We start from the raw sequence: 13,794 nt of genomic DNA, 5'->3' as shown, positions 1-13,794 counted from the left end.
CAAATTCAGAGCTAGCATTACCAAGAGTGTTCATCATCCAAATTTTCTCCAATATATTTGGTTGGCAACCAGTTATAACAAAAATAAGTCTCTTGTGAAACGGTTGGCAACAAGTTATAACAAAAATAAGTCTCTTGTGAAACGGTCTCACAAATTTTTATTTGTAAGACAGGTTAACCCTACCGATATTCACAATAAAAAGTAATATTCTTAGCATAAAAAGTAATATTTTTTTTATGGATGATCCAAATAAGAGATTCATCTCACAAAATACGACTCGTGAGACCGTCTCACACAATATTTTTTCTCTTATAACAATTATTTATAACATCCTTGATTTACAAAATTTTGCTCTCATTTTGTTTGTGGAAATAGAAAAAGAAAAATACTTTAACATTAATTTCAAGAAAATATTCGTTAAATTTCATTGAATCTATATATCTACTCCATCCAGGATAATAGCTTACATGATATTTCTTCAATGAGAGGTTGAGCTTACAAGCAAATTTTTTTTTTTTTTGCCCGTAATCAAATAAAATGATATAATAAATCGCCAATTAATTAATCAAGATCCATATCTATTGGACAAAAGCCCATCAATTTTTTTACAACAATACCAGTGGAAATTTTGTACAAAAGCCCATCTAAATTCTTCTGATACAAGCAACAAATTAATAACATGCGAGACTTGACATAAAACTTCTTGGATGAAGAAAAGAAGAATAAAAAAAACCCTAACCTTTATCGTCTCCTTTCATGCATCAACGAAAACAAGTAGTTAATGTTTCATCTACATAAGAAATGAAAAGATCGATGTTTGTCACTTACATGATCTGTTTAGTGTTGCTGTCGATACCGTGTAGTGATCGTGCAGATATCTCTCAGCAATGGCAGCATGAGTAGCTGCACCAACTGGAAGGGCATCTTCATCGATCATGAAATGCGGGGAGTGGACCGAGTGGACCGAGCCTAGCATCTTGTTCTTGATTCCGATGAAGTAAAAGGTGGCGGGAATCAGTTCAGCATAAAATGAGAAGTCCTCGGATCCCATCACCGGCTCCACGACTCGGTAATTCTCATTCCCCACCAGCTCAATGGCTACTTTCTTCAAGTGTTTATGCATTTGGTCATCATTAACCATAGGTGGGTAAATTGTGACGGCATTCCTGAAGAAGTCGACTGTTGCCGAGCATCTGAATACTCTAGCTTGGGTTAATATCACCTGCGTTGATATATATGTTTAAGGTTTTCTTTATCCATTATCGGGAAAAACAGGCACGTTTGTTCTATCAAAACGAGTAACCTGTTTTATTCTTTTGAGGATGTGGTTGAAGCTTGTGTTGGAAAAAGCTCGCACCGTGCCCCCGAATTCAACTGTATCTGGCATGACGTCGAGATGCTCGGTTTCACTCTTGAAGTAAGTGACGGAGACAACCTGAGGATTTAATCATACAAAACATAAAGCATGCATGTGAGGTTCTAGTTTTGATCAAGCTACTAAGGAGATCTCCCCATTCTCGAGTTTGAACTTTTATGGCGTATAGAACTGTCCGTAAAACTATTATTTGTCAAACTTTGAAGAGCCCTAGTTTTTATAATAGTAGTTTCTATCATAGCTCAGATTGGAGACTTAGTTCATTCGAAAGACTACCTTTTGCAGATGCAATCCTTTCATACTTCATTAAAGAGATCTATGGCATTTGCTTATTTCTGACCATTCAACAATAATTTAAGCTCTCATACTAAAGTTTGACGATGTATCAAAACAATGACATAGTCTCGCATGTACGTACAAACCTGAGAGTCCAATGGATCGGCCTCTCGTGATACAATGGTCTGTAAACTGATAATTGCTGCCGAGGCAGCCCAGATAGGGTCGATCGAGTAATGCAGATTTTGTGAGATGCCATATTCAACGGTAATCACGGCTTTGAAAAAGCCACAACCTGCAAGCAAGTGACCGGGTCTTGATCCAATGACACCGACAGGGAGTAGATGCGATACATGCATTGCAAATATAGCCTCAACGTCTTCGAGAGCACCATGTTCGATCATTTGTTTTGCTCCGTTTCCGGCTTCCTCAGCTGGCTGAAAGATCAGAATCACAGTGCCCTGTCGAAACTATAAATATTAGTCTCACCATCAATATCACTCATGTTAAGAGTATATTGCGCGCGGTTGGATGTGGAAATGTGGAAAGCTAAATGAAAATTATGGCTTGAATAGTATGGTTTGGAAAGGCCTGAAATTAAATTAAAGTACGAAACAATAGGTCCAATTTAGACATATCAATTTCATATCATGAATTTTCTTTGAAACGTACTCATAATGAAACTTTCCATCTTCTCATTATTATTATTATTATTTTTCTTTTTTTATCTTTAATATTTTGCCTTTCTAGACATGAGGATAATCTCGAAATTGATGATATGATCTCTTATAAATTCAATATGTGATATAAGACTATATTTTGATATGACTCGTAATATCTTTAAGATATGATATCATAATATCTTTAAGATATGATATCACAATATCTTTAAGATATTATCCTTGTTTTAAAAAGAGTTTGTTTCCTAATGAAATTGGTTTTTCTATGTTAAATAGGACTCAAAGAAGAAGAAACAAAAGGGTGAGAGAGTGACGATACAGAGCAAAAACTTTCGGAGAGACAGAGATGCATTTGTACGAAGAAAAGGTTTTCTGATTGAAGCCATCTCGTGATTGATAACTTGTTGCTGTGAAGTGCTGCCAACATCCGAAGACAACACCTAATCACCGTGTTGATTAGTGTGTGGAGTTTTGAAGATTTTTTTCACTTCTCAGTTGATGCATCCTATGTATTTTGGTTATACGGTTTGTTAGAGGTTTAGGATGCAATTTGTTACTCGCCTTAATAAGGGAGTTGTTTTATTCTTTTACCAGTATTGGTTTTTGTAAACTTACAAGTTTTTCTAGTGAATTATTTTGTCCCTGAGGCACCGCACAAGTATTTTATACTTGTGCATAATTTACATCTCGTATCTCGTATTATTATCATTATTCCAGCTACGTGTAGGTGTGTTAAAATCATAATTTCCGCTGCATGTTGTCGTGGGTGTTACAACACCTACGCACAACACCTATATTTTGATACACACAACACTCACTCTCAACTTACACATACACTGTGGAAACAGAACTTTCAATTGGTATCAGAGCTTCCACTTGATGCTACTAAGTGAGATCCTGTTTTGTTTTGTTTTCAGAGTGAAAAGGAATTATGGAAGGATCAACAAATACTGTTTTTAGGCCTCCCGTGTTGGATGGATCAAACTATGCATTGTGGAAAGTAAAGATGAGGGTTTTTATTAAATCCATTGAAGAAAGAGCTTGGCAACGTGTACTTGATGGTTGGAGTCCACCAAAACTCGAGGATGCTGATGGAGACACACGGCTCAAACCTGAAAGTACATGGACTGTCGATGAAGTGCAAACTTCAAACTTTAATTCCAAGGCTCTCAATGCTATATTTTCATCTGTTGACACAAGGATGTTTAATTTAATCACCACTTGTGTGTGCGCCAAAGATGCTTGGGAGATACTCCAGAAGCACTGTGAAGGATCCGCAAGTGTGCGTAAAACTAGGCTAAGGATGGTGACATCAAAGTTCGAAAGTTTGAGAATGGAGGACAAGGAGTCTATTCTTGAGTATGACTGCCGGTTGAGACAACTCTCAAATGAATCACATGGCCTAGGAGATCCCATACCAAATGAAAGATTGGTGAACAAGGTTCTAAGATCTCTTCCTGAGAGATTCAATGTCAAAGTTTGCGCTATTGAAGAATCTAAAGACACTTCAACGATCAACTTGGATGAATTAATGAGTTCCCTCAGAACTTTTGAGATGAATCTTGATTTACAAAAGAAGGATAAAGGGAAGACAATAGCCCTTGAAGTTTCAACTGACTCTTATGATGAAATCCTTCAAATATCTAAAGAAGTGAATGAATCTGATTTAGGTGAAGATTCTATCTCTCTAATTACTAAAAAATTCGGTGATTACTTGAAGAAAATGAGAGAGAAGAAGAAAATTGGACAAAAATCTGTGTTGCCCAATATCACAACTTCTGCAAAAGCTCAAAAGTTTACTCCTATGAAAGAACAATTTCGACCAAAAACTGAATTGCAAATCCAATCAAATGTCAGAAATTTGGACTCAGTACAATGTAGAGAGTGTTCTGGATTTGGACACTATGCCAATGAGTGTGCCAATCGACTTCGAAGAAACAAAGGCATGGCTGTCACTTGGAGTGATGAAGAGTCTGATGATGATCAAGGATCAAGTGAATCTGAAAATCACACATCGTTATCTTCTGTGATCAAGGAAAAACGCTCAATGCAAATCAATCCTTTGGGTGTTGCCACAGGTGTTGCAATACCTGGCCGCAACACCTCTTCGAATTCAGTATGTCTTAAACCTACAACCCTTGCGGAGGCAAGTCAGTCTGAAACTCAAGAGGTAGATGATGATGAAGTCACTCTAGAAAGTGTGCAGACGATGTACGAAGAATTATATGAAGACTGGATCAAAAAAACTAAAGGAAATGCAATTTTCTCCAAAGAGAATGCTGAGTTAAAGTCACAAATTTCACGACTTGAAGTAATCTTAAGCAAGAAAGATTTGGAATTATGCAAAGTCAAAGAGGAACTTGGAGAAGCAACTCAGATTCTTGCCAAGATGAATTCAAGTTCATCCAAACTCGATTCACTTTTGATGATTGGACAAAATGACAAAGCTGGACTTGGTTATCCGAACAGTCTGTTCGAAATTGGAGAATCTTCCAATACTGAGAGAAAACCAACTGTTTTTGTCAAAGGAAGTGTTGAAACCTCAAATGCTACACAAACTGAAAAATGTGCTCCATCTAAAAGGCAAATATCTACCAAGAAGTCCAAATCCAGAAAACGCCACTTTATCTGCCACTATTGTTTTAGACCTGGTCATATCAAACCCTACTGCTTTAAACTGATAGATGATTACAAGAGATGGGAATCAGAACAGGTGTTGTATAATACCCGACGCAACACTGCCAACAGAAAACCGACGGTAAAAAGGGTTTGGGTACCAAAGGCTAAGATTCAATGTTCCGTTATTTATACTTCATTAAAGACTAACATTGCAGGAATATGGTACTTTGACAGTGGCTGTTCGCGCCACATGACAGGTTCTAAAGACCATTTGATTGACTATGTTGAACTGAGGAGTGGTCATGTGACATATGGTGGTGGTGCTAAAGGAAGAATTGCTGGCAAAGGAACCTTGAATGTTGATGGACTGCCTAATCTACACAATGTGCTTTATGTCGAAGGGCTTAACTCAAACTTAATAAGCATAAGTCAACTTTGTGATGACGGTTTGCATGTTAAGTTTGATAAAGACAATTGTGAAGTGTTTGATAATTCTAATACTCGTATTTTGACAGGTACAAGGTCTGCTGATAATTGCTATCAACTTGGAGAAGACTTAGTATGCAATCATTCAAAAGTAAGTGAACTAAACTTGTGGCATCAAAAATTGGGTCATGCAAACTTCAAGACATTAAAGAACCTTGGTAAGTACGATGCTGTGAGAGGTATGCCTAATTTATCCTCTGGAATTCCGTATGTTTGTGGTGCATGTCAAAAAGGTAAGCAAACACGTGTTCCCCATCAAGTGTTGCAACACTTTGGGACAACACGGTGTCTTGAACTCTTGCACATGGATCTTATGGGTCCAATGGAAGTGGAAAGTCTTGGAGGTAAGAAGCATTCATGCGTTTGTGTGGATGATTTCTCTCGCTTTACTTGGGTAAGATTTCTTAGAGAAAAATCCGATACATTTGATGTTTTCAAGAAATTACATGCTAAGATTACTAATCTACATAATCTGAGGGTTGGTAAGATAAGGACTGACCATGGTAAAGAATTTGAAAACTCACACTTTATATCATTTTGTGAAAAGAGAGGGATAACTCATGAATTTTCGGCCCCTAAGACTCCTCAACAAAATGGAATAGCGAAAGGAAGAATAGGACACTGCAAGAAATGGCTAGGGTCATGTTAAGTTCAAAGAATATTTCAAAGAGATTTTGGGCCGAGGCCTTGAACACAGCATGTCATGTTTCAAATCGTGTGTATTAAGGAGTGGTTCTACTATGACATCCTATGAAATCATCATGGGAAAGAGGCCGAACCTTAAGTATTTTCATGTCTTTGGGTGTGTATGTTATGTTTTGAATGACCGAGACCATCTTGCAAAGTTTGACTCTAAAAATGACAAATGTTTATTCGTTGGTTATTCATCTAATAGTCGTGCCTATCGCGTGTATAATCTGAGAACAAGAACGACTATGGAGTCTATTAACGTTGTTTTTGATGATCTTGCAGATCTAACGGGAAAAACAATCGAGGATGATATTGATGGGCTGCTGAACGAAAGTGAGACACTGCCTAACACAGATGTTGCACCCGGTGTTGTAACACCGGAGACAACACCTGCACTGGCAGAATCAAATGATGAACTAGGAAAGTATACTGAGAATGATGACAGTGTAACCAATGAAGAGATTGATATTCCCAGCAAGGTTCAGAAAAATCATTCATCATCTCAGATCATTGGAGAAACATTTGGAGGAATGCAAACGAGAAGAAAGGAGAAGGTAGACTATCGCAAAATGATGGGACTAGTATGCATGACTTCCGTATACTCTCAAGTAAGTCACTCTTGTTTTGTTTCACTCATGGAACCCAAAAATATAAATGAAGCCTTAAAAGATAAATTTTGGGTTGATGCAATGCATGAGGAACTTGAACAATTTGTTAGGAATGATGTGTGGGATTTGGTTCCCAGACCCGATAATGTGAATGTTATTGGAACCAAATGGATCTTTAAAAACAAAACTGATGAATCTGGAATTGTTGTGAGAAATAAAGTTAGGCTAGTGGCTCAAGGGTATACTCAAATTGAAGGAATTGATTTTGATGAAACGTTTGCCCCTGTTGCCCTGATTGAATCGGTTAGACTTTTACTTGCTATTGCATGTTATATGGACATAAAATTATATCAAATGGATGTGAAAAGTGCCTTTTTGAATGGTATCTTGAAAGAAGAAGCTTATGTAAGCCAACCTAAAGGATTTGAAGATCCACACCACCCGAACCATGTCTACAAGTTGAAGAAAGCACTCTATGGACTTAAACAAGCTCCAAGAGCATGGTATGGAAGGCTTACTGAATATCTGCTTGACTTAGGCTTCAAACGAGGTGAGGTTGATAAAACCCTTTTTATTCAAAAATCGAAGCATGATATTCTTGTGTGTCAAATTTATGTGGATGACATCATTTTTGGTGCTTCTTCTCAAAAGCATGTTGATGAATTTGTTAAATGCATGTCTACCACATTTGAAATGAGCATGGTAGGAGAATTAAGTTTCTTTCTTGGATTGCAAATTAAATAAATGCATGATGGTATCTTTCTATGTCAATCTAAGTATGCCAAGAATTTGGTGAAGAAATTTTCTACCGAGAACACTAAACACATGAAAACACCAATGGGGTCGACTGAAAAATTGTCCAAAGACGATGTTGCTGCAGGTGTTGACAACACCCAGTATCGCAGCATCATAGGCAGTCTTCTTTACTTAAGTGCAAGTCGTCCCGACATCATGTTTAGTGTTTGTTTGTGTGCTAGGTACCAGGCTGATCCTAAAGTCACTCATCTAAAGGCTGTCAAAAGAATTTTGCGATATATATCTGGAACAGTTGACTTAGGTTTATGGTACACCAAAGAAACAAACACCAATTTAGTGGGCTTTAGTGATGCTGACTGGGCTGGAAACTTAGATGATAGGAAAAGTACCACGGGTGGGTGTTTTTATCTTGGTAACAATTTGGTGTCATGGTATAGTAAAAAGCAAAATTGTGTATCTCTGTCCACTGCTGAATCTGAATATGTTGCAGCTGCTAGCTGTTGTTCACAACTTTTGTGGATGAAACAAATGATTAAAGACTATGGTTTCAACAGTGACACCTTAATTGTATACTGTGACAATTCAAGTGCAATTGATATTTCAAAAAATCCAGTACAACACTCTCGAACGAAACACATAGACATTAGACATCATTTTATTCGAGATTTGGTTGATAAGGGTACAATTCGAATGTAATTTGTTGGAACTGAGAACCAACTGGCTGATATCTTTACAAAACCATTGGATTTTGAGAGATTTTCCAATCTTAGGAAGTCTCTCAGCTTGTGTACACAATGATCACTCACGGATGTTGTCCTCGGTGTTACAACACCTGTGGACAACACCCAGCATGCATGTGCATTTTATTTTTAGGATGCTAGACATATTGCATGCATCCTGCTTTGTGTGAAGTCTGTACAAGTGTAGGATACTGAATGGCGTGCTCTCAGTTGTGAATCAAACTTTCCATCAATATTCTCCAAAGAATGGTGTGTGCTCAATCTAAGTCATAAAGCTGTTGAGGATGATCGTGTACCACATGATCTTGTCCAATGTAGATAATGACTTAGAAAATTCTTGAGCAATATGGTGAAAAATAGAAAAGAGAATAAAATAGAACAAAAAAAAATGTTTAGAAGAAAATGGAAAAAGCTACCTAGAGGAGTCCAATGAAGACCGTTCTTCTAGTGTGGGAGCTACCACTTCTAAGTCAAAATACATATGGAAAAAGCTACCTAGAGGAGTCCTATGAAGACCGTTCTTCTAGAGTGGGAGCTACCATGTCTGAATTAAAAATGTTCAAGAAAGTTTGAGTCCAACTTGTGAGTGTTGCCAAGAGCTGTTGCCAACACCTAAGTACAAACTGATCACAGTTTGATCACATGCGTGTGCATTTCATTATGCTGAAGGGGACTTCAAGAAGACTAAGCTACCATATCCCTCACTGATCTATGGGATCTTGGAGTCTCAAGGGTTCATTAGGGACATTGATGAAGATCTCTGCCTTGTTAGAGACTCCCTGAAGATTTCTCCTGTGTATTTTAAAGGCAACAGACAGATTGATCTGCCGTGGGTGACTTCCAGTGTTGCTCCGGATGTTGGCAACACTGATGATACAACATCTGAACATGTGCCTGAGACAGCTGAACAGCCACCTATAGATGTTCCTCCTACTGGTTATGTCACACTGTCTATCTCCTACATTCAAGCTTAGATTGCCTATGGTCGACAACAGATTGAAAATGCCAAGAAAACCATTGAACATTATGAAAATCAAGTGGCTGACTATGAGCTTCTGCTGGGTGAAAGTGCCCATTCTGGACAAAAAGGGGTAGTAGATACAGATATAGTTGGAACCAGTGGAGCAAAAATGGCTGATGATGATGGCAGTAATGAAGGATAATGAGATTTTGAGTTTTTTTTCTCTCTTGATGGTTTTAGTATTTTAGTTGTCCTTTTATTCTCTCTGATCTTTGTCCCTCCTGATTAATGAACTATTTCAGTGTTATGATCTGAATGTTGCAACATCTAACATACAACACCTGTGTGAACTGTATTTTTCATCAGGGGAAGGCTTAACGGTAGAATTCAGGGGGAGTCAACTAAAGTTGGCTGAGTAACTGATTTGCTAACTCAGGGGGAGCTGAGATGTACAACCATTTTTGGGTTGTTTTGTCCAGAAAGGCAAAAAGGGGGAGATTGAAAGGAATTTTATTCCTTGATATATTTTCCTTTTTTATCTTTAATATTTTGCCTTTCTAGACATGAGGATAATCTCGAAATTGATGATATGATCTCTTATAAATTCAATATGTGATATAAGACTATATTTTGATATGACTCGTAATATCTTTAAGATATGATATCATAATATCTTTAAGATATGATATCACAATATCTTTAAGATATTATCCTTGTTTTAAAAAGAGTTTGTTTCCTAATGAAATTGGTTTTTCTATGTTAAATAGGACTCAAAGGAGAAGAAACAAAAGGGTGAGAGAGTGACGATACAGAGCAAAAACTTTCGGAGAGACAGAGATGCATTTGTACGAAGAAAAGGTTTTCTGATTGAAGCCATCTCGTGATTGATAACTTGTTGCTGTGAAGTGCTGCCAACATCCGAAGACAACACCTAATCACCGTGTTGATTAGTGTGTGGAGTTTTGAAGATTTTTTTCACTTCTCAGTTGATGCATCCTATGTATTTTGGTTATACGGTTTGTTAGAGGTTTAGGATGCAATTTGTTACTCGCCTTAATAAGGGAGTTGTTTTATTCTTTCACTAGTATTGGTTTTTGTAAACTTACAAGTTTTTCTAGTGAATTATTTTGCCCTGAAGCACCGCACAAGTATTTTATACTTGTGCATAATTTACATCTCGTATCTCGTATTATTATCATTATTCCAGCTACGTGTAGGTGTGTTAAAATCATAATTTCCACTGCATGTTGTCGTGGGTGTTACAATACATACGCACAACACCTACATTCTGATACACACAACACTCACTATCAACTCACACATACACTGTGGAAACAGAACTTTTAGAAACCTATTTTATCACAATAGAACCCACAACGTTATAATTTTTTCGCTTCTAAAGTGTGTTGCACCCGTATTTTATCGTTTAAAGTCACATATATAAGTCACAGCTAGAGCAGACCATGGAATATTCTGGAATAAAAAACATTTTTCCAAGGAAAGGCTACTTATTATAAATAATTCCATGTTTGAGCAGTGAATTAAGGAATTCTAGGAGTAAATAAAGACAAAGATGCACGTACGTGAAAGGAAAAAGTATTATCTTGATGTCGGCAATCTTTGCCACTGGCTACTGCATCTGCCTAAATATTAAGATAAAACCACTATATTTCACCTGTTATTTTTACAACAATAGTGGGTTTTCTAATTTAATGAATTCATTTTAAATCTTTTGATTCATATTCACAACTCGAATCAATTAGTTCTCCAATTCGAAGGCATAATCACGTCTCCTCTCCTGGAAAGTTTTTATTTTGGAAGTGCCGAATTTGAAAATAGCAATGTATGTCATGTAATAACAGGCTCGCAAAAATTGATATGCAGAGTCCACACATGAATAGATTTTTAATCTAAGTAATTAATTTTTTTTATATAATTCTCTAATTATTAGGGATTACTAAAGTTTAGAATAACTTATAAATTCAAAAGTATAACGAAATCAAGATTAGAAAAACAAATTAATTATGAGAAATACCTACTATTAATAGATGAATTAAGATTTGTCAGAAGATATATTTTTGTGCATTTACTTACAATGAAAAGAATTAGTTATTATTTAATAACACTCTTTGATTTTGTGCCATTTTTCCTACACTTGTCGAGTTCTATGTAACCCAAGCTTAAAACACTAATTAAGGGAGAGAAGGCACGTTTAGAAACTACTTAATTCGATCATCTTTCCTATTAACTTGTACGAGAATTGGTTAAACATTTGTATTTAATGATTTCTCTTTCCTTAATTAATATAAGACAGTAAGAGAGTTTAGGCAATCAAAACTAGGTAATATCTCACAGATTCACAAAACTAACAGTTATTTTTAGACAAGTCATACCTTATAAATCTTCTCTCTCTTTCCCTCACATATACAAATACTATATTTCTTTTTTCGGACGTTCAAATATATAGTTAACTGTCAAAATATATTTAGTATTATTTTTTCTACTTATTTTCTTCGGTAATTAAGAACAATTATCATGCATTTTTGTATCCCCTTAGTGATGTCCAAACAAAGTCAATGATTCCCACTTTAAGCAAACTGAAACAGAAATTTCTTCATATACCTCTCCTTTATAGTACCTACTAAATTCTCAAGCAGTCTTAACATGCATAAAATCAAATAGTTCAAGATTCTTCAAAAATTAACTATATCCACACAATATTTCACCAGTATATATGTGTGTGCGCGCGCGTGCGTAATAGTTTATTCTTGACTAGTCTTTTAGCATCAGGCAAATCATGCAAGAATAAGCTGTTGAGTACTTAGCGTAGAATGGAGAAATGAAGTAGACTAACCTTTAAGTGTCTTTCGCGCTCTTTTAAAATCATAGCAGCTCCAAGGAGCATTGCCACATGAGCATCGTGTCCACATGCGTGCATCTTACCTGCATTTTGGCTTTTGTGCTCCCATTCCACAGCTTCCTGTGGAGACATTTTGGAAGAAGATTAATTAGGGGGTCACTTATATTACATACAACATGGCCAAAGTACTCTTTCAAAACCTAAATCAGTTTGGCTAGTGGGATGAGACGATGAGAGATAAAATAATATAATTATTTATTGTTCAAAGTATTGTAAAACTTGATCTAGACCATGATGATGCAAAAATGATGAATCGTATCATTCGCACCAAATGTTATTTTGTTAGTAACAATTAGATACTCAGGATAACAAAAGCAATGCTCATCCATCCCACAGTTGTATAAGAACAAGTAACTTAATATATATTTAAGTCAAAACTTATATTCTGGAAAAAGCTGCAAAAAATATGTATTTTGCCCCCTTCGCCTTGCTGCCCTAGTTAATAATAAAATCGGAAACATACATCTAAAAAGTAAGACCTGAATTGGCAAGGCATCCATATCAGCCCGGAGAGCTACAAAAGGTGGTTCGCCGGTCCCAATCATTGCCCTGATTCCAGTTATGGCCAACGGGAAACGGTAACTTATCTCAAGTTCATCAAGTTCCTGACGAATGAGCCGGCTTGTTTCATGTTCTTCGAAAGCCAGTTCTGGGTTCTCGTGGATCCTCCGGCGAACCGATTTCAACCGTTGCACGTTTTCCGGTCTTTTCGCCATCCTTAATATTGCTTCAGAACATGCTGTGGTCCAGACACTGCTGCAGTCCACATCAAAAGTATTGGAGACCAAAGATTTCTGCCCAGATGAAGAGGATCGATTCTTGCTGGGTTTGCTTACAAGGCCTTTGAGCGTGGAGTCGAGGGATGTTAGATCTTGTTCCGGGGAACTGGTGGAGGGTTTCGCCCCCGAGCTGCTGCAGATCATCGTCATGCAATTTGAAAGAACGAGAAAAATAAGTATGAAATGAAAAGGCGACGAGTTTCTGTTAAGAATCTTCATTTATATACTATCAAGATTATAGCTAGCTGATGATTGAGTTGACAGATCAGTTAGAAATAAGAACTCGAGAATTCAAGAAATTGGAATCGAGGATGAAGGGTGTCAAATATTGATTGACTGATTATTTGTTCCTAATAGCCTTAATTATCGTATATAATGAATGCGATGCGAAGATTAATTGTAATGATCGGAAGTTTAGTGTATTGAGCAGGCCGGAGGTTGGGGATAGGATAGGACTATTTGAAAAAGGAATTTTTCACGTGTAAGAATTTGTTGTGGCGTGTGTGGTTGAAGTACCATAGTAAATTACGAGTCTTCGCCCCTTTTACTTGATAAGGTTTCCTGTGAGTTCTTTTTTTCATTTTGGTTGAATAATCATTGAGACATGTTCTTTACCTTTCTTCAAACAAATATTGACAAAAAAAAAATGTGTTTGAGCAGATCTTGCGGGTCATATTTTATGAGACAAATCTTTTATTTGGGTCATCCATGAAAAAGTATTACTTTTTCAAATATATATTTGAATATATGTGGTTTAGTATTATATATATATAATATATATATATAAAGATATATATATATATATGTATATATATATATATGTATTGAATATTTTTTTACAAATATAATTTATTTTATTTTTTATTCATGTGTTGGGGACCATAATAAATTGAACTAAATCTAG

General features: G+C 36.4%; 1 protein-coding gene across 1 annotated transcript; it reads right to left on the bottom strand.

Moving 5' to 3' along the window:
• Nucleotides 1-557: 557 nt before the first annotated feature.
• Nucleotides 558-13,411, bottom strand: LOC142545875 (IAA-amino acid hydrolase ILR1-like 6). Its single transcript, XM_075653290.1, has 5 exons — nt 12,591-13,411; nt 12,046-12,171; nt 1,798-2,112; nt 1,304-1,435; nt 558-1,222 (listed from the first exon to the last, which is right to left on the bottom strand). The coding sequence occupies exons 1-5, from the start codon at nt 13,107-13,109 to the stop codon at nt 821-823; spliced, it is 1,494 nt and encodes a 497-aa protein (XP_075509405.1). The 5' UTR covers nt 13,110-13,411; the 3' UTR covers nt 558-820.
• Between the last annotated feature and the right edge of the window lie 383 nt (nt 13,412-13,794).

Source organism: Primulina tabacum, chromosome 5 (assembly GCF_025594145.1).
Source record: "Primulina tabacum isolate GXHZ01 chromosome 5, ASM2559414v2, whole genome shotgun sequence".
Lineage (NCBI taxonomy): Eukaryota > Viridiplantae > Streptophyta > Magnoliopsida > Lamiales > Gesneriaceae > Primulina > Primulina tabacum.
Note: the sequence above shows the minus strand (reverse complement) of the source record. Positions and strands in the feature narration are given on the sequence as shown.

Coding starts and splice junctions, on each gene's coding strand:
- LOC142545875 (XM_075653290.1), bottom strand. CDS start 13,109: ATGAAGATTCTTAACAGAAACTCGTCGCCTTTTCATTTCATACTTATT. Junction 1,436..1,797: donor CCGATCCATTGGACTCTCAG/GTTTGTACGTAC, acceptor TTAAATCCTCAG/GTTGTCTCCGTCACTTACTT. Junction 1,223..1,303: donor TCCTCAAAAGAATAAAACAG/GTTACTCGTTTT, acceptor ATATCAACGCAG/GTGATATTAACCCAAGCTAG.